This window comes from Trachypithecus francoisi, unplaced genomic scaffold (genome assembly GCF_009764315.1).
Source record: "Trachypithecus francoisi isolate TF-2019V2 unplaced genomic scaffold, Tfra_2.0 Lachesis_group0, whole genome shotgun sequence".
NCBI classification, from domain to species: domain Eukaryota; kingdom Metazoa; phylum Chordata; class Mammalia; order Primates; family Cercopithecidae; genus Trachypithecus; species Trachypithecus francoisi.
The window spans coordinates 3097202-3119041 of record NW_022681453.1 but is presented as its reverse complement, the minus strand read 5'-3'; the positions used below and the strand labels follow the sequence as shown (position 1 = coordinate 3119041).

Genomic DNA, 21840 nt, shown 5'->3' with positions numbered 1-21840 from the left:
CAAAATACAAGCTATGGAAACAAATATGGAAAAAAATAATTTATTTATGATAAATAAGCAAGGTCAATAGATAGGACTCATTAGTTACTCTCCTTAACCACTAAAAACTCAAAATGGATATAACATCAAAAGCCTTGATCTTTATTATAATCATTCCTTACATTTAAAATAAAATATTAAGCATGAAACTACTGTATATGTGAACATTTTCTTTTCTAAAAGGAAATAAACTACATAGCTATACAGCTTTCAATTTGGGTGGTTCTAATAAAGATCATTATTAAGAGTGGAAGAATCAGCTTCACAAAATCATTTCTATTATTATGAAATCCATCCACTAGCATTTAAAAATCTATAATATTTCAAATTTTTAAAATATACTTTTAAAGTATGAATTATTCCCACTGCTATGTTTTCGCTTTGCAAAGTCAGCATGGAAATAACAAATTTAGCCTTTGGATTGAATTACTTTAAAATAAAGAGTTTAGCAAATTATGTAACAAAATGTTATTTATTTAATCATTAACAAAAATGGACAAAAAACAAATAGCTTTATAATAGTTTTTTACTTTTTATATCGGAAATTTTAATTTATGCTCCATTTCTGCTAAGACACTCAAAAAGATCTTGTTTTTCTAACTTTGTACACTAAAATCATGTGACCTTTTTGACATTTTTTAAGAAACCACATGCACCTGGGGTTGTGTTAAATGTCAGACCCTTATCTCTCCATAAAACAAATTATCTAAATTCTTTCAACCTGTTGAAGGCATTTTAAACCACAGAAGAGGAGACAAAAATGTATTTCAATTGTTTTAAGGAAGTACATGGTCAAATATACCATGTTTTTCACATTCATACTATAAAAGTATCCCCTAAAAACATTGTTTTCGTATGTTTTTAAGAATGCCTTTGAAACAAACTGTTCACTGCTATAATAAAGCATTAGCTATCTTTGCCTTGAATGCAGTATTGGTCTACATTGAGTGAATAGAAGTAAAGTACTTGAAATAGAGTCTGGTACTATATAGCACTATCTGTTAACTACTACTACTACTACAAATTATTTTGTAATGTAATAAGCAAGCATTTGCTTACTGTATTGTTCATAGTAGTAGCCATTTGATTTTTTTTTTTTTTTTTTTCTGTTTTGGCCAATCATTGGCATTCAAAAACCAAGAATGATTTCCTTTTCATTTCATTTGTAGGAGACATGAGCTAACAATAGTTAATCAAGTGGGATTTATTCAAAAAATTCCAGGCTCCATGCTTACATATGTCACTGGATCAATACAAGAAAAAGTTTAAATAAAGGCTTTTTTTTTTTTTTTAAGTTTCTATCTTCAACCACTTCTCCCTTGGGGGGGGGTCTCAACTTTCCCCATAGTTTCACCTTTCACTTAATGTAACTGACTCCCAAATTAATATTTACCTCTGAGCTCCAACACATTTCTACTTGATCCAAAGAGATCTCCATCACAGAGCTTCAAATTCTACATATCCAAAACCATCATCCCTTCACATATATTTCCTAATTTATCCCTCTTTGAAGTCTTTACCCTTACAGGGTACATCCCTCTCAGTCCCTGAGAACTATTCACTTTTCCAACTACTGTTCTCACTGCCTCTATTCAAGCCTTAATCGCTGCCTTTGTTCAAGTTTTCATTCAAACCTTACTGGCCACCTCTATTTAATCTCTACCTTCTCTAGTTTTATTATTACTGCAAAGGGAATCTTTTTAAAAGATTGGCATTATCTTTTACTTTCCTGGTCAATTTTTTTAAAGGTTTTATATGCTTATAGAATAAATGCCAAACCCCTTCCTTTAGCATCCAGGACTGTCAGTGTTTTGGTCCCCTTGGCAGTACTATCCTTCACACGGCCTACACTCTGGCCCAAGAAGTTAGCTCCCACTCACCTGATTTCTATGTCTCACAGTCTTCTGTCTCTAAGCCTCTTATGATGCCAAGCTTCTTAACAGCTTTACTCCAATGCCAACAAGCCCATTTCCTTTCCTATTTCTTCACTCTTCAAAGCCCAGTTCAAAAGATGCTGCAATATTTGCCAGGAAGACTTCCCAATACCTTCACTCTCCCCAGAGCATTAATCTTAACCCTCTGGTCCACTCCCACCTGCCACTGACAGCACCTTAAGCACATTCCCTTGTATTACATTTATTTATTTATTTATTTTTATTGATTGATTTTTTTGAGAAAGGGTCTTACTCTGGCGCCCAGGCTGGAGTGCAGCGGCATGATCACAGCTCACTGTAACCTCAACGCCTGCGGGCTCAGGTGATCCTCCCACCTCAGTCTTCTGAGTAGCTGGGACTATAGGGATGCACCACTATGCCTAGCTAACTTTTGTATTTTTTGTAGAGACGGGTTTTCCCATGTTGCCCAGGCTGATCTCCAGCTCCTGGGCTCAAGTGATCTGCCCACCTCAGCCTCTCAAGTGTTGAGATTACAGGCGTAAGCCACTGTGCCCAGCCACAGTTATTTACATTTACAGTTTACCTCCTTTACTAAATTCATTATAGACAAGTTCCATGTTTTGTTGTTCTATTCCTCCACTTGAAAACAGTGTGGGAAAAATGTCCTTAAAGGTTTGCAGCATTACTTTATATACTTTAATTAGAGATTAAAACTGGAACAATGACACAAAACATATGGCCTAAGTATAATTATCTCTGGTGTACATACTATTTTTCTCTAATAAGGAACAATAAACTCCCCATAAATACCATTAAGAATCATTTTTAAACTAAGTCAAATCCCCCCACCCAAAACTGAGATTAAAGTATCTTCTGGATTAGAAGAGAAGTTAATGACTATGGCTTTTTCTATCCAAACATCTGGCTCCAATAGTCAAGAAATGAATTCAGGAATTAATCTCTATTCATCAAGAAATAAGTATAATTAACACACATAGACAAAGTCACACGGATGCTTTCAACACTGTTTACAGAATTCCAAATTTTATAATTCAGGTTTATGTTATTTCATTTTTGTGTCAAAATTTAGTTTCGCCTTTCAAAGGAGGCAGCAGTCTTGTGCCCCCAGCTGCCTTGACCTTCTTACTTGAGCCTTTAGCATCTAGCTCTCAGTAGTTCAGATTTACAATCACCCTCAAAACTTGTAGTGTCTAATAGATCAAAGAAACTTTATAAGTAATTAGGGACCTTTCCTTTTGGGTTAGTGTCATTATAACAACTTAACTGCTCTACTGATTTTTTCTGGAGACAAAAAAGGAAAAGTCTATGCCTTATTAGGAAAGTGTTGGTGGCACCAATGATTAAAAACTCAAAAATTAGATGCATAATTCTATAGTAAGTTTGTAATTCTTAGTCCAGAAAAAGATATCAGATTACTCTGTTGAAATACCAAGAGGTTAGCCAAAATGGGGATATCTAGCTAATTTAATTCTGCTTATTAATCCATAATTAACAAACTTTGAATGAGAACAATAACATTAAAATAGGACAACGATAGTCATTTCAAAGTCATTTGATGTTAAGGAAAATACATTTTAAATGTTGATGGGTAATATCATTACATGATATAACGAATACATCAGAAAATCACCTGTATTTTATGGTATATTCTGTATTTTAGCTTTTAAGAAAATCTTATTTACCCATCTATGGGAAGGCAGTGAGGGGAAGAGCATCACCATCCCTCTCTAAAATAAACACCTCACACAAAAACTAACTCAAAATGGATCACAGACCTGAATGTAAGCACTGAAATATAAGTGAAATTTTTATGGCATGGGATTAGGCAATGGCTTTGTCAGTATAATATGAAAAGCAGAAGCAAATTTTGTATTTTTTATAGAGTTGAGATTTCGCCATGTTGCCAAGGCTGGTCTCAAATTCCTGAGCTCAAGTGATCCACCCAACTCGGCCTCCCAAAGTGCTGGCATTACAGGAGTGAGCCACGATGCCTGGCCAAAATGTCCTGATTTTTAATATTGGGCCTCTACCATGCTGGTGGGCCAGATTAAGCTGAGAGGCGATCTAATTGTGATCTCCAATTTTCTTCATTTGTGAACATGTGCTTCCAGCCAGCCTTTCCAAGTCTGGAGACTCTGAATGCATTTTCCCCATGCGAATAAAATAAGTAGCAATTTGGTTCCAGACTCATTATACAGGAAAACTATAGCACTAAACTACTAGCACTATTATCACCTAAAACAGTGATCCCCAGCCTTTTTGGCACCAGGAACTGGTTTTGTGGAAGACAACTTTTCCATGGACTAGGTGGGGGATGGTTCAGGATGATTCAAGGGGATCGTATTTATTGTGCACTTTATTTCTATTATTACATTGTAATATATAATTAAATAATTATATAACTCACCATAATGTAGAATCAGTGGGAGCCCTGAACTTGTTTTCCTGCAACTAGATGGTCCCATTTCGGGGTGATGGGAGAGAGTGACAGATCATCAGGCATCAGATTCTCATAAGGAGTGAACAACCCAGATCCCTCATATGCACAGTTCACAATAGGATTTGCACTCCTACGAGAATCTAATGTCACCACTGATCTGACAGGAGGTGGAGCTCAGGCAGTAATGGAAGTGATGGAGAGCAGCTGTAAATATAGATAAAGCTTTACTTGCTCACCCACCCACCGCTCATCTCCTGCTGTACTGCCCAGCTAACACACAACAGACAGCTACTGGTCTGTGGCCCAAGGGTTGGGGACCCCTGACCTAGACTAAACAATTAACAATGTTTGTATTAAACAACTTATTCCAAGTTTCCATTTTAGACTCTAGAACATCTGAAATGGTGAATCCACAGGTAGTAAATGGGAAGGAGGTAACAGAAAAATTGAAGGAAGTGGAAGCAGCACTGGGAGGGCACTGGTGAAGGGTCTCGGGAAAGAATTCAAATCTTCAGACTAGCACAGTGGCTCACACCTGTAATTCCAACACTTTGGGAGGCTGAAGCAGGAGGATCACTTGAGCCCAGGAGTTCAAGACCAGCCCGGGAACATGGCAAAATCTCGTCTCTACCAGAAAAAATATCTATGTATACAACAAATTAGCCAGGTGTGGTGGCACACACATGTACTCCCAGCAACTTGGGAAGCCAAGGTGGCAAGATCGATTGAGCCCAGGAGGAGGAGGTTACAGTAAGCCAAGATTGTGCCACTGTACTCCAGTTGGGTGACAGACCAAGACCCTGTCAAAAAAGAAAGGAAGGAAGGAAGGACGGAAGGAAGGAGAAGGGAAGGGAAGGGAAGGGAAGGGAAGGGGAAGGGGGGGAAGGGGAAGGGGAAAGGGAAGGGGAAGGGAGGGGACGGGAGGGGAGGGAAGGGGAAGGGAGGGGAGGGGAGGGGAGGGGAAGGGAGGGGAGGGGAGGGGAGGGGAGGGGAGGGGAGGGGAGGGGAGGGGAGGGGAGGGGAGGGGAGGGGAGGGAAGGGAAGAAGGAAGGAAGGAAAAATCTTCTATGGTGGATAGTGGGCTTGGCTTTTAGAATTTCTCTGAAGATCTGTGTCATCTATAGGCAACAAGTTGACAGAAGAAAGAGAAAAGAAAGGAAAAATGGATATAGCATTTCAGCTGCTGCACACTGTCTCAGCAGTAGCAGTAGCTGAAATTCTTGTAGTTCTTCCAAGAGGCCAGTGATCTCTGGAAGAATTCTGTCAATTACTCGTAAGTCAGTCATCACAAAGTAAGAATGTCAAATAATTAGCCTTAAAAGAAAAATCTATGAAGCCAAAGGTAAATCCATCTGCCTACTAGAAGATTGAAGTAAGATTTATGTTCTAAAGGTACATTTATTACTAAAGTAACAATAAGTTGACTTTTGCTGTTAACTGAAATTTACCCATGGCTACTTCTATGAACTCTGAATTTTCTACTCATAAATAAATATTCTACCTTGAGATTATCTGTAGCAAACATTTAAGCTCAGAAAAGAAATACTAACCTAGTATTTCTGGTTACCTTTGCTAACATTCAGTTAATATATAGCTAAAGAAATGCAAGTGATTTGAACCTTATCCTAAAAGTAAACGTGATTTTTAAAATAAAATTTGGAAATTTTTGGAAGTCAGTTATTGAAAATGTTTCACAATATGACTTTATCAAATAGTTCTGAGGAATAGTCCTCAAGTTTTTTGGCAACCTGAAGATCAGCTGATACACGCTCAGGTAAACATTAAAACTGCTTACTGTTCCTACGTAAAATCTAACTAAAAAAATTAATCTGTTACACAGAAAAAAATCATATGTAATCTAACTTCTAACAGGAAGGACCACTGGATTGACTTTATGGCCACTCCTTTCTATTAACATAAAAAATTAAGATGCTACTCTAAATAGTGTGGTTTACCAAATTTCAGCTTCTTAGTGTGTATGTTCCCCTCCATTAGTATAGAAATCAAACATACAACTTAATTTGGAAGAGGTGTTAATATTATGAAGTTATTGGGGGTTTTTAAGTAAGGAGATACTCAATGTCTTTTCATACTATGATTTACTAAACTAGACAGCCAATTCCATTCTGTATAAGAAATGCTTCAAACGTCTCACAATTATTTTTTAAAAATATTTAGCTTATAACTGCCTTTATAGAGATTCACTAACATAAAGAAGAAGCCCTTGAGTATTTCTTATATTTCTTGGCTTGAAATAATAGCGTTACCATGGTACATCAGGTACCAAGCAAAGCAAGAGAAAAAAGTGTAAAAAATAAGAGATTACAGGTTTTGAACTCAACCAAAGTCAGTCTCAACCACCATATTAGATTTTTTCTAAAACAAAACTTTAAGGCATTTTTGTATTGTATAATTTGCAAAAATGAAATTGTCAATTGTAAAACATACCTTGCTGAGCTAAAGTAGATCTGAGCATCCCAGTCTTTGACCAAATTTTTATTTGCCCATCTTCTCCAACTATACAGGGGAAAAAATTTTAATCAGTATTTTTACCTATAGAAAATAAATTTAAACATTAAATTTGCATATAAAAATTAACAGTATCTATACTACTGCATATTCTTTTTTTTTCTAGGCTTCCTCAAATCATGGGGTATTACTGCATATTTAAAATTCAGATACAGTTTAATTAAATGACAGAGTACTTTATAACTGTATCATTTAATAGAAATTACTTTGAAATGATTTTATCAAAGTAGCTTAACTTTCATGACTAAAATTTTTATTTCTTTCAATCTTAGAAGACTTATAAGTATATTACTCAAATAATGTTTCCTTTGTCACTGCAATCTCTTAGAATTCCAAGAAAAATGTTTCCAGTGTAGTAAGCAGAGCTGCAGCCAAATTCCAGTGAGCTGCAGACTGAATGAAGTGAGGTAATAGACTACTCTTTCGAACAGCTTGGCTGAAAAAGGGAGAAAGAAAATAGTTGCAGGTAGAGAGAGTTGTTTGTTAAGAGAGGGATTTCTATTTCTTCTTAATTTTTAAGATGGGTGACATCCGAACATATTTACATGCTGATAAAGAAACCACTGGAAAAGATGTTAAAGCTACAAGTAAGAGAGAAGGGCCAGTTCACTGAGGAAAATCCTAGAGAAGGTCCAGAGTATAGGCATGGTGGTTTTAAAACACATCCTCAAATTCTTTGTTATTCTTTCCTTCAAGTAGCACAGTTTAATTTCCCTCTCTTCCAGTGTGGGCTGTACTTAGTGACTTGCTAAGTTAACAGAATATAACTGAAACGGAGTATAATGTCTGAGGATGCACTACAAAAGATATAGTAGCTTCTACCTGGCTCTCTTTTGGATCACTGGGAGACACCAGCTGTCATGTTGTAAAAACACTTAAGCAGCCCTATGGAGATGTCCATGTGGCAAGGAATTAATTAAGGTCTCCTTTCAAAGCCAGAGAAGAACTAAGGCCTCCTGCCAACAACCATGTGAGTAAGACATCTTGGAAGTGGATCCTCCAGCCCCAGACAAGCCTTCATATGACTGCCACCCCATCCAACAATTTGACCAGAACCTCATGAGAGGCTCTGAGTGAGACAGAACAACCCACCTAAACTGTTCCCTGACCCACGGAAACTATCAGGTACTATATGCTTATTATTTTAAGTCACTAACTATTAGAGTAATTTGTTATAAGCAATATATAACTAATGTAATAGGTGAAGTTGAGAATCCTTAGAGTAGGGCAGGGGACGGGAAAGAAACAGAATGGGGATAATGGTCAGTTAAATGAGAATATTTGGAATTTTCAAATTTTAAAGAATTACAACTTTTATTTATCCCATATTTGACCATTCCAAAAGCCTTCTTTGACAGAACAGTCTCCAAAGGTCACATAAGAAAATGATTAATATAACATTTTGAATTATAACATTTATATAGCAGTGTAGAACAACACTATGCCAATTATTTGCTATTAGACAATGCTATTAGACATTATTGCTAAATGAAAATATTCTGTTTCTTTGGAAATTTTTCTTTAAAATATTCATTTCAAATGTCATTTTAACAGACAACTTACCTGTAACTAATGCTGTTCCTTCATAATTCCATCTTCCTGCAAGTACTGCTCCACAGTGAGCTTCTATACTTTTTTCCACTCTTCCTAACTTGGAAATCAGATGAAATTTACCTAAAAGAAATTACATTTGAAAAATCTATTTTATTTATTCAATCAACAAAGCACCTACTACTAGACTAAGTAACAGGCACTAGAGGCATAAAGGCAAATATTAATTATTCTTAATCTCACACATAAATCTATTGGAAAATAGGCACAAAAACAAAATTATTTAAATATTGTAAAATAAATTGAAAATGCATATGCTTACTTGGTTTCAAAATAATTATATATGTTCAAAATAGGGAAAAATTCAAATTCATAAACCTTTTGATTTAGTTAACATAATTTAAATACCTATGGTCTGGGTATATGTCTATGCTTCAGAAACAATGTGCCAATAAATATACCACACCTATGGATGAGAAAGTGTTTTAAATTACCAGCTGTATATTACTAGACTTAATGATCATTCAGAAACCAAACTGATCCTTTCTTGGCTTCTTATATCACTTATTCTTTGCACTGTTGACTTGTCTCTCTGACATCTCTTATATAATTAGCTATGTCCTTTAAAGTTACAGTGTTGTTACTTTTTGCCAATATATGTACAAACTTCTGCTACTAAGTGGCTTGCTTTTGTCTACCTGTTGCCTGACACAGTATAAAATTATATAAGGCAAGTATTTTATCCATTTTACTATTTTGGTTCCTCTCCTTTATACCTTTTCCAGCTTTTTTATAGTCTATTTAAAAAAAAAAAAAAAAAAGTCAAGACTGCAAAACTGTGCTTAAATACAAGACTTTCTTGACATTTCTCTTGACCCTCCCTTGGCCACATCACAGCAGAGTTTTATGTCCCTCTGATTTATCATAGCACTGTATACATATGTCTATTATGTTACTTGTTTCAAGGTTTTATATTCACAGTTCTTAGCTCTGTCCACTGAAAGGGCCTTGAAGCAAATACACCCCATTGGAATGAGCACAGCTAGCACTGCTATCTTGTTTTTTTAAATACCATTAACCACCAGAAAAAGAACAGGTCTCTATGGAAAATGGCTGATTTGGGGGCTGGGACTAAGAAAGTACAAGATAAGCCTGGAACATCTTGTGCCAGCAAGGAAGTACTCAAAAAATGATGAGGACACATATAAAATTAAAAAAAAAAAAAAAAATCACTGTAGCTGGCTTGATGGGGCTCTCACTGGCCAAATCTGGGGCACTTTTAACATCAAAATCTAAAAATGATTATAATATATTTATGAAATAAAATGAGAATCCACAAGTGTAATCTGACACCCTCCCCCAAAAAAACAAAAAAAAACAAATAAATATATGGGCATGGGACAGGAACCTCTTCCTTGGAGTAGAATACCAACTAATCAATATGGAAGGAATTATGGAGTTGGAAAAATCACCATTTGGCAAACCATCTTAGTAATAAATGATTCAGCCAAGAGTCATCAATAGACGCTAAGAGAGTGGGAGGAAGTTTGATGAGGAAGAGAATATTTTTACATAGTCTCAAAGTATCTTTTCACAAATTATTAAGAGGAATAAATAGTAACTTTACAGAATTAACTTAATGAACATGAACTTTTTAACTTATAATTAAGGTTAACATCACCAATAATGGGTCAAACCAACATCATTAATCTCCTAATCTGATGCCCCAAGTATTCCTGCTAAGGACATATAAATTGAATCTAATCATGAGGAAACATCAGACAAAAACAAATTGAAGAACTATAAAATAACAGGCATATATTCTTCAACACTGTCAAGATCATAAAAGAGTGAAGAGTTGTTCCAGATTAAAGGAAGCTAAAGAGACACAACAAAAGCAATACGTTATCCTGTACCAGCAAAAATAAATTTCTATGGAAAATTAGAACAATTGTTAAAATTTAAATATAAACTATAGATTAGATAACAGTATTGCATCAATGTTAAATGTCCTGATTTTTATCAACAAATTGTGGCAATGTAACAGAAACTTCTTATTCTTAGGAAATGCATTGAAGTATTTATGGTTAAAACTACATGTCTGCAAATTGCTCTCATATCTTTCAGAAAAAGGGTATATGTTGAGGGGGAGGGAGGTTTGTATAAAAAGAAACAGAATCAATACTTTGTTCCAATGTATAAGGGACAAAATGTTAAACTAGTTAATCTGGATAAAGGACCTGTAGGAATTGTTTGTACAATTATTAAAACTTTTCTGTAAATGCAAAATTAAATCAAAATTGTTTAAGTCAAATGCTTCCTTTATCATCTGAGGTAAATTAAATTCTAGCTGTGGTTCAGGGCCAATCTTCTAAGCGCCAGGCACTCTACAAAGTGATTTTACACATGTATCTCATTTAATCAAGTTTCTGAAAAACAAAGTTTTAAAAAACTACCACAAGTCTCTCGGTAAATGAGGTGTAATCTGATATTATTGTTCGTCTTAACATCCTTTCCATCTTCAGGTTACAAAAGCCCTCTTCTCTTCTCTTTCTCTTTCTCTTTGCATGTGGATGGCCTGAGGCTCGATATGCTCAATCAGTGTCCCATTGTCTTTTTTTTTTTGAGACAGAGTCTTGCTCTGTCACCCAGGATGGAGTGCAATGGCAAAATCTCAGCTCACTGCAACCTCTGCCTTCCAGGTTCAAGCAATTCTCCTACCTCAGCCTCCAGAGTAGCTGGGACTATAGGCATGTGCCACTATGCCTGCCTAAAATTTGTTTGTATTTCAGTACAGACAGGGCTTCATCATGTTGCTCAGGCTGGTCTCGAACTCCTGACCTCAAATGATGCGCCTCAGCCTCCCAAAGTCCATTTCTCTTGATTAAACTGATTGACTCAGTGATGCGCATATGACCCAAGCTCATTTAGGGTCCCTCTGCAAGCTGCCGGCACGAGATACTGAGGAAGAAGCAGTCTTATGAAGAATGATGAGCCTTGGGCTACTGGCCACCGTCATACTCACCATCATGTTCACCATGTGCAAAGAGCCTACCCAAGAGATGGTGAGAACAGGGACCTGATGCAACTAGTGCTTGTTCTACCCCTACAGCTAGGTGAACCAAAATACTCCATTTGTGCTTAAGTTAGCCAACTAAGTTTCTGTTACTTTCAATGAATGTACTCCTAATTGAAACAGCAGGTAAAGTATAACACAGATGAAAACAGTTCATGTATTTCTAAGAAAACAAATATAAAAACATACCCTTAAAAAGTGAAAAAAAAATCGTACTTTCTATTCACCAATAAGAAAGCTGTGGCCAAATTATAAAACTCTTCAACTCTGTAACTGAAAATTAACATGTACTGGAAAATAAAGTATATATTTTAACAGATACCTTACTAAATGAATATGTGTATTTTTTCAGTGTGGTTATATTAAGTTAAATTTGAAGAATTTAGAAACTAAAACTATGAGAACAGCTTAACTCAACTCATAAGAGTACTAAAAAAGTAAAGCCAGCTGGGCATGGTGGCTCATACCTGTAATCCCAGCACTTTGGGAGGCCAAGGCAGGAGGACTGCTTGAGGCCAGGAGTACAAGACTAGCCTGGGCAACAAGATGAGACCCTGTCTCTACAAAAAAAAAAGTGTTAATTAACCGGATATAATAGTGTGTGCCTGTAGTCCCAGCTACTCAAGAGGCTGAGGCAGGAAGATTGTGTTAGCCCAGGAGTTTGAAGCTACAGTGAGCTGTGATCACACCACTGCACTCTGGCCTGGGCAACAGAGTGAGACCCCAGTCTCTAAAAATATATATATACAATAATGCCAAAGGCCCATATTCAATCCTGGTATGTGCCAGTTAAATTAACTTTCTTTCATGACAATAATTTCATAGCCCATACACAAACCAAGTGACTATTCAGAAAAGAAATACAATGTGTGGATAAAAATATGCAGATCCACAAATACCAGTTTTGTAAAACAACTTAAAGCATAAATCATACTATTAAGTCTTTTAAATACAATAGTGAGCATATAATGTTTATTTAAAACTTACCATCAGAACTTGTGAGGACAAAGCTTTCTGCCTGAGTTTGTTTCTTTACACCCAAACTTTTTGGAAACCAGTGAAAATCGATAGGGTAAATATCATCAGGAAGCTTTACTATTTGAGTTGTTTCACTGGTTAACAAGTTCCACTTCACTATCTGGTGATCATCGCTACATGAATACAGCTCCTCAGCAGTAGTCCAGCCCACACAGCTTACTAATTCTTGATGTGTCACCATGTTAAGGAGACATAAAACATAACAAAAGTCTTAAATCTTAATTCACAGATGCAGATTATAAGGTGTAAGTAAAGTATAATTCACAGATGCAGATTTTAAGGTGTAAGTAAAATAGGGTCAAATGTTTTCAAGCTTCTAAATGTATTTTCCATTTTATGACTGGTATTTTTTTCTATATAAAAGAAAATAAGCATCTATTAAAACAGTTGTAAGAATGGAAAGCAAGAAAGAAATCCAGATGCCAAAAGGAAGGGGAGAAAAGATCTGACCACATGAAAATTTAAAAGTTGTGTTATACAATATACCATAAACTAAGCCAAAAGGTACACAAAAGAAACCTAGTAGATCAAAAGGTATCAAAGAATCTACACTGAACTGTTGGGGGATAGGTAGGGAGCAAAGGGAACTATACTTTTTTCTTTATATATATCTGTATCATTTAAGTTATTAAAATAAGCATGTATTCTTTTGCTAAGGAAAAAATAATCAAGTGTCAAAAGAAGACTGAAATCTAACAGTAGGCTATCCTTTTAAAACACATATTATCATAACAATTCACCTAGGAAAGAATCTATGGTTTAACAGCTGAAACTAAAATCTCACCAAACTTTTTTTTAATTTTTCATTTTATTTCTTCATTTATTTTTAATTGACAATACCAAACTTTCCTACATTAAAATTAGGAAATAATTCAATTATAATTTACCTCACTTAAAAGATGCATAGTGCTGGATGAGATATGATCCCTAAAATTTTTACTTTAGTTAACTCATTTTTTTAGCTCTAATTTATCAGAAGAATTTCTATGTAAATTGAGATGCTCAAGTAGCCCTCACTTCCTCCATCAGGACAGGGTACTTACCCTAGCAGAATTGTGTACCTACAAGGCATTTCAGTTTGTTATTTACAAAGGATGTTTTCTCTTGCTACATCTGGATTTCTATACTGCCAGATTATTCCTGGTTGAGTTGTTTGTTCTTACTGTTATGATATAATCCTTTTATTTCCTTCATTTCTCACCAATACTTTTACTGTCTTATCTGAGCAATAATATGATAAAGGAAACAGAGACAATGTGCCTAATTATTCTAGTATGTTCCAAGATTTTTTAATACTTCAAAATATGATAGATTAAGCAGAAACCAAAAAAATAAAGAGAGATTATAGAAAGATCTTAAGAGTCTGCACAAAAAGGTAATAAAGAGACACCGGAATACCCAAAACTCGAAACATAAGCTAAACAAAAGGACACTAGATCATTCCTGAAAAAACTGTTGTATTATCACTGCTGTCGCCTAAAGAATGTTAGGTAAAACTAAAATGGGAATAGCTTAGGTAAAACCTAGAAAGGAAGAAAACTCACACAAACAAATATGCACACATCGCAAACCAAAAATCATTAGCTTATCCTTATATAAATTGCTGTAAGTACATGCTAGATGTCCATGGCATTATCTTCAAACTAATAGGTCAGCTAAAACTATGGGAGAAATGAGAAGACTGCCAGATCAAGAAAGTCTAAAAACATTGTTATTTCTTGGCTTGAAAGGTAAAAGCAGGCAGTAGACATGGTCAAAATCTATAAAATTGTGTATGGCATGAACTCTTGAAAGCACACTTTTTTGAAAAGACAGTAAAAATGACTTAGGTAGGAATAAAAATAATTACATCTTCACTTAATAGTTAAATAAGCAGACAAGATAATATAAATGAAAACACCTACCAATTTAAAATAGTCTGACCAAATGTTTAAATCAGTGTTTTCCTAGTTCTGATGAAGGACCAGATTTTTCTTTATTTCAAATCCATTGCAGATGGATATTTTGTAAAATATAATAAAAATGAAATATTAGAAAATTTGGACATTATAACAATGTCAGATTGCTATAAAAATTTCTCAGCCCTTACTTTCAATTTCTTTATCTATTCTTTCACAGACCTGCAATGAAGTCTACAAAGCTTTGAGTAGAATTAGTCTCAATGTCTAAGAATGATGATACTGGGGCCTGTCATAATTCCTTGACACATAACTGGGGACTCTTGCTGACAAAATATAGGGTCATGTGTTTGAGAAAATACTACTAATTGTCACCTTCCCATGTGAAATAATGAGGATCTGACTGCTTAGATTTCCCCAACTTGTCCTTTACCTTATCATGAATGTAAAGAAATAGAGCACAGCGGAATAATACATGCTAGATCACACTAGCAAAGAAACTATTTGGTTTTACAAAAGCTTCATTTTGGCCAGGAATGGTGGCTCATGCCTGTAATCCCAGCACTTTGGGAGGCTGGGGCGGGCAGATCACCTGAGGTCGAGAGTTCAAGACCAGCCTGGCCAACATGGTGAAACTCCATCTCTACTAATAATACAAAAATTAGCCAGGCATGTTGGCGGGTGCCTGTAGTCCGAGCTGCTCAGGAGGCTGAGGCAGAAGAATCACTTGAACCCAGGAGGTGGAGGGTGCAGTGAGCCAAGATTGCCGACTGTACTCGAGCCTGGGCAACAAAGTGAGACTCCGTCTAAAAAAAAAAAAAAAAAAAGCTTCTTTTTAAGACCCTACCAAAGTAAACAAAAACTGGTTTTTAAGTATTTAAGTATAGTACTTAAGTAAAATAAGAAAAATGTCAATAAGAATTTGAAAGTAAGATTATAGCAAATGGTTCACTTTGGAGAATTACCTACAACACATGATCTTAAATATTTTAAAACAATTTAGATAAACAGCTACTAAAGGAATGAAAAAACATCTACTCTTCAACTAGGATATAAAATAGAGAAACTTTTAACAATACTATAATAAGAAAATCGATAAGATTTACAACTATTAAAAGGATATGCTTTGGTTCTTTTAAAAGAGATATCTTCAGTCTCATGACTCCACTTCCAGCAAAAATTTAAGATGCCACTTGATTGTATTTACTGCAAAAATAAAAGGAGAGAAAATATAAAGTCAGCATTAAAAACAAATATATATGTACACACACAAAAAGCAAACAAAACATCATTGCACCCCAAGGAGCACCTTCAGTCCTTCTGACATCAAGTACATGGAAAGAAAAAGAAAACTAGTTGGTGTGCCAATCCTACCAAGGGATGATGGAGAGCCTTGGGCTGAAACCCAGGAGTCCTCTAAACCTGCTTGAGACAGTCCTATGCAGAACACCACTAAGTAAATCTGGTCAGGTAAAGAATTTCTATGTCCTGTGACCAAATCAAAAAATTCCACAAACTGGGAACTCTTCAATTGCAAATCAATTTTGGTCTTGTCTACTGGATATAAATATCCAGGGTCTGATAGGCTCAGCTACAATTCTAGAATCCATGTGGAAAAATACAACATCATAAACCTAGTGGCCCAATCTGGGTGACATTCTGCAGTGGGGCAGATACACTGCCCAACAGTTACGGTTACTACAGTGACAATGTGAAAAATAGGTGACTTATTTAAGGAAGAGGTAATAAATTGCTTACAAAAGTTATGTAAAAATCACAGTGTAATTGCCAAATAAAAACTTAGGAAAAGAAGAATAACATTCCCCAAATAGCCATATCATCAGAAGACACAAATCATTGCTATGAATATAGTTGTTGTACACACAAAAAAGATAGAAATCAAGAAAATGCTAAATTGTCTGAGTCTGATTTACATTTACAGAATTCTTTCTGAGTAGCATCACTAACCTAAACAGGCAAATATAAATCAAATGAAAGTGTAATTAAAGGGAAAAAAATCTCTTTACTAAGTTGAAAATTACTGCTAACTACATCAAAGGAAGTACTGACTATAGATGAGAATTCAGTAGGCCTCCCTTAGATAATTTCTCATTCTCATGAATCCAAGAATCTTTAGATCAGCAAGGTGCTAAATAAAGCTGTATTTCAAAGTACTCTTTTCACTTCTTTCTCTTCCAGTTCTCTTAAGGTGATTTCTGTGGAATTTCAAAAGCATGAAACTATGTGTAGCACAGCCAGAGCTAAAATACAATGTCTCCTAGGAACACTTCCTAGGTTCACTTTTTTGGTCTTTAGGAGTTCTCCACCTTCCTCCAAACTCCCTCTTCCATCAGGCCCCCTCCGATTAGACAGGGGAAAAAAGACTAATAACATTTTATGAAATGCTGCTTTTTCACAATAATTGAAATTTACTCAGCTTATAAAGATTTTAAAAGAAGAAAGGCGGATAAATATTTGCGTCTGGAAATGAAAACACAATAGATAACAAAATACACATAAAAACTGAATATACTATTACAATCAGAAATTTAAAAGACCTGATGGATTCTACATCAGAAAACCTGAAACTGCCGAAATCCATAATAATTAGGATAATTCCTCATGAGAATAAATAATAATCCCCTATAAATAATAGAAGCAGTATGGTTTTTATAAGGACCACTAACCATTCAGAAACATCATGCCAAGGAATCAGAGAAGGTAAGACGATGGCATGCTAACACTGGGAAGATTCCCCTTACTTAACGATCTTCCCCACACATTCCATTTATCTGAGTCCATCTGTATGAATGACATGTACACTTTCATGTGGGATTGAATAAGGGAATAAAAGAAAAGTAATGTTAAAACATAGCCAATTTGGGGAAGTGCAGAGCTGCCTGAATGCTGCATTGAGGTGTTTTTATCTGCCTAAAGGGATTGATCATGAGGATCTGACTAACCAGTGGTATTGGGGCAGGGGCTGGGTTTAGATAATAGAAAGACAATTTTGAGGGTACAGGTAACTTTGCAACTTTACATAGGGAGCAAGTAGCGACAACTATGTCTTTGCTACTAAAAATCATGTATAAGTTGTTTTTGGTCCAGTATGGGTCAACATTTATGAGGCTTGAGAGGAAAAAATGTGCAACAAAATCTGAGAGTCCAACCACTAAAATACACAGCAAATCTGGTCACTTCTCAGCACCTCCATCATAATCCAAAGCCACCACCATCCCCTGCCTCGATTATTGCAGTGGCCTCAAAATTGATCTTCCTACTCCTACATTTACCCCTACAAACTATTCTAAATACACCAGCCAGTTATTCTTTTAAAGCTAAGTCAGAATATGAAGGCCAGTATGCCTAAAATAAAATGAGTGAGGGACTGGCAGGAAATTAGGGAAGGAGAGGGTGGGACACAACATGCAGGGCCTTGGAAAGTCATAATAAAAGCTTTAGTTTTTCTTCTGAATGAACCAAGAAGCCAGTGGAGAGGTTACGAGCAAATAAGCAATATGAACTGACTTACATTTTATATGGATGCAATGGATGGTAAACAATAAAGAGCCTATTCAGAGGGAAAATGAATAAGACTGGATGCAGTAAGACCAGTTGGGATTTCAATAATCCAGAAGAGAAATGAAAGTGACTTAGATAAAGAAGGACAAGGAAGGCAATAGCACAAGCAGCATAAAGCAGTCATATGCTAAATATATTTTGAGGAAAGATTCCAGAAGATTTGCTGGTGAATTGAGTTTAAGAAAAACAGCAGTGGCCAGGCGCAGTGGCTCACGCCTGTAATCCCAGCACTTTGGGAGGCAGAAGTGGGTGTATCATGAGGTGAGGGGTTCGAGACCAGCCTGGCCAACATGGTGAAATCCTGTCTCTACTAAAAATACAGAAATTAGCTGGGCGTGGTGGCACATGCCTGTAATCCCAGCTACTCAGGAGGCTGAGGCAGGAGAATTGCTTGAACCTGGGAGGTGGAGGTTGCCGTGAGCCGAGATTGCACTACTGCACTCCAGCCTGGGCATTAGAGCAAGACTCAGTCTCAAAAAATTAAAAAGAAAAACAGTGGTAAAAAATGACTGTAAAGTTTCAATAGGTAGAATGGAGTTGCCATTTATTGAAATGAGGAAGACTGAGAAACAGGTTGGAAAGGGTGATATCAAACATTCTGTCTTGGACATTCTGTATTGGATATGTTAAGTACAAGGTTTCTATTAGACAACCCAATGGAAAAGTCAAAGAGAAATGAGATATCATATAGTTAAGTCTGGAGTTAAGTGGGAAGTTGGAGTTGCAGATATCAATTAGATATCAACTTGAGGGTTGCCAGCAAAAACATCATATTCAAAGCCATGGAATAAGATGAAATTGTCAAAGAGACCATGAAAAAGTGGTAGATTCAATGGCCTGGAAATCCTACTGAAGTCTTTAGAATTGTTAGCATTAAGATTCCAGAAAAAGTTAACTAGCAAAAACAAGTGGAGATAGACAATGGGATACTTAAAACAGATTTTACAGCCAGTATAGATATTGGTAACAATAAGATGGGTTATGACTGTTAAAGTGGGTGGCTGAGGTCAAGTAACTGACAGGCCAGGGATTTATTTGTGGACATTTTAAATCGCTGAAGATAATGACAAGAAGAGTAGTAGAGATAAGGACAATTATCCAGATGCTAAAATATTCACTGAATGAGGGAAGAGCAAAGAGATATGCAGATGACCGCATAAAAGCACAGCAGAGAATGGTTCAATCTGGTAGGACTTGTTTCAAAGGGACTAGGAGATTTTAGAGAGAAAGGAGAAAGAGAATCAACTGTCCAGATACAGTAATGAGAGATAAGACTCTGACGTATGGGAGTTTGGGAGGCAAAATAGCTTCTACTTGAGAGATCTGTAAGAAAAGCAGTTTCTAGCAACGGGCATGGTGGCTCATGCCTGTAATCCCAGCACTTTGGGAGGCCGAGGCAGGCGGATCTCACCTGAGGTCATGAGTTCGAGACCAGTCTGACAAACATGCAGAAACCCCATTTCTACTAAAAATACAAAATTAGCCGGGTATGGTGGTGCATGCCTGTAATCCCAGCTACTCGGGAGGCTGAGGCAGGAGAATTGCTTGAACCCGGGAGGTAGAGGTTGAGGTGAGCCGAGATCTCACCATTGCACTCCAGCCTGGGCAACGAGTGAAACTGCGTCTCAAAAAAAAAAAAAAGAAAAAGAAAAGCAGTTTCCTTAGGAAACAACCAGATTTAGGTTAGACTTTGAGAGTAAAGGGATCATTCAGAATAAAAGCTAAGGACACTGATTTGGCTAATGACACACTGTGAGGTCTAAAAAAATTTAGATGGTGAAGAACTAATGGTTTAAGATAGATGGTTGGAGATGGTAGAAACAGCTGGCTATCCTGCAATATCCATGCATCCCTGCTTCTGTGGTATAGGAATCTGAAGTTTTGCTGTACATCTGGCCACCTAGAACAAACACTATGTTTCCTAGCTGCCCTTGAAACTAGGTGTGGCCACCCAAGGCATTAATAATACTGAAACCAACAGTGGCTATTATAATATCATCAACCTACTGGCCCAATCTGGATTTTATATTCTGTGAGGGGTAGAAATGAGGTAAGAGACAGGACTCAACTCCAGAGGCAGGGCTCAGACACAGGACCAGATTGGGTACTGGCTAAAACACAGAAGAGGTGAAAGCACCTCTCTGTAAGACATGCCTATCAGTGTGCCGTATCAGTTTACCATTGCCATAGTAACACCAGGAAGTTACCTGTTTTTCCAGAAATTTCTGCATAGCTCACTTCTTAATTTGCATATAGTTAAAAGTGGGCACAAATATGACTGCAGAAGTGCCTTTGAGCTGCTCCTCTGGGCACACTGCCTATGGGGTAGCCCTGCTCCACAAGGAACAGTACCTCTGCTGCTGCTGTACACTGTTGCTTCAATAAAAGTTGCTATAACACCACAAGCTTGCCCTTGAATTCTTTCTTGGGCCACGCCAAGAACACTCCTGGGCTAAGCCCGTTTTGGAGCTTGCCTGCCCTGCATCAGATACACTGCCCAACAGTAATAGTACCTAAGTTCACGTTGCCTAATTTCACAGTGAGTTATCTAAGCAACCCATTTCATTACTTCTTATAAACATTATATAAAATCGCTGGGCGCGGTGGCTCACGCCTGTAATCCCAGCACTTTGAGAGGCTGAGGCAGGTGGATCACAAGGTCAGGAGATCGAGACCATCCTGGCTAACATGGTGAAACTCCGTCTCTACTAAAAATACAAAAAATTAGCCGGGCGTGGTGGCAGGCACTTGTAATCCCAGCTACTCAGGAGGCCGAGGCAGGAGAATCGCTGGAACCCAGGAAGTGGAGGTAGCAGTGAGCCGAGATTGCACCACTGCACTCCAGCCTGGGTGACAGAGCAAGACTCTGTCTCAAAAAAAAAAAAAAAGTTATATAAAATCACAGCATAATTGAAATAAAAACTTGGAAGAGTGACACTTCCCATGCCATGCCATCAAGGCCATGTATAACACAGCAAGATAAAAAAGAGCCACGATTCCTGACCTTGTGGAAAATCACATCAATCCTGTACCATCAAAGTTTTAAGTGACAGAGAATAGTTGCATCATATTTCAGTTACTGTCATCAACAGCTAATCCTAATAACAAATTAATGCAGGGAATTAAGAGTCTTGAATATGGAGACTGAGGTAAACACGGATGTAAGGTAAGACATAGTAGTCCCAAATGTCTCTTGAGAAAAGGTGGCTAATCGATTTAAACTGTAGCCTTCTTGGAACTGCTCTCTTAGGCAGTAGTGATACAGACTTTCATAAGGGAAAAGGGGCAGTCCTCTAGCAGCATATGGAACTCAACGGGATTTCTTTTCAATCTTGATGAGGGTGTTGGCATTTACTTCACTAGCAGTTTAAGGAGGGAAAGGAACTACAGAGAATTACAGAGGAAATAACCAAATGTGAATTTCTCCTAATATGCCCAGCCTTAAATGGTAGGCTCAGTCCTTGTACCTCTTCTATATCTGCACTCACTGCCATGGTGAACTCATCCAGTTTTATGGCTTAATGTGAATGTAAATGTATTCACCATATAGTGACAACTATTAATTTCATATTTCTAGTTTGTATCTCTCTACTGAACCCCAGACTTTTATATCTATTTGACAACTCTATTTGAATGTCTAACAGACATTTCAAATTTAAAAAGATCCAAATCAAACCCGATTTTCCCTCCAACTTTGCTCCTCCCACATTCTTACCCATGTTGGTAAATGGTAATTCCATTCTTCCAGTTACATACACCAAAAACTTGAGT

The 21840-nt window shown here is 36.7% G+C and overlaps 1 protein-coding gene across 6 annotated transcripts in view; it reads right to left on the bottom strand.

Moving 5' to 3' along the window:
• Positions 1-21840, bottom strand: part of IFT80 (intraflagellar transport 80) — a 152596-nt gene that overhangs the window by 118131 nt on the left and 12625 nt on the right. For 4 of the 6 annotated variants that reach the window (XR_004435284.1, XM_033202814.1, XM_033202803.1 and 1 more), the window contains exons 2-5: positions 15611-15693; positions 12539-12760; positions 8488-8598; positions 6844-6912 (exon numbers count right to left, since the gene is read on the bottom strand). Coding sequence is in view for 5 of the 6 variants with exons in the window: in XM_033202814.1 (XP_033058705.1) it covers positions 6844-6912; positions 8488-8598; positions 12539-12760; positions 15611-15647 (439 nt within the window). In the remaining variant the exon portion in view is untranslated. Of the gene's footprint in view, positions 1-6843; positions 6913-8487; positions 8599-12538; positions 12761-14493; positions 15122-15610; positions 15694-21840 lie in introns of those variants that run through there. The other 2 variants (XM_033202837.1, XM_033202848.1) reach the window with 2 other exon arrangements.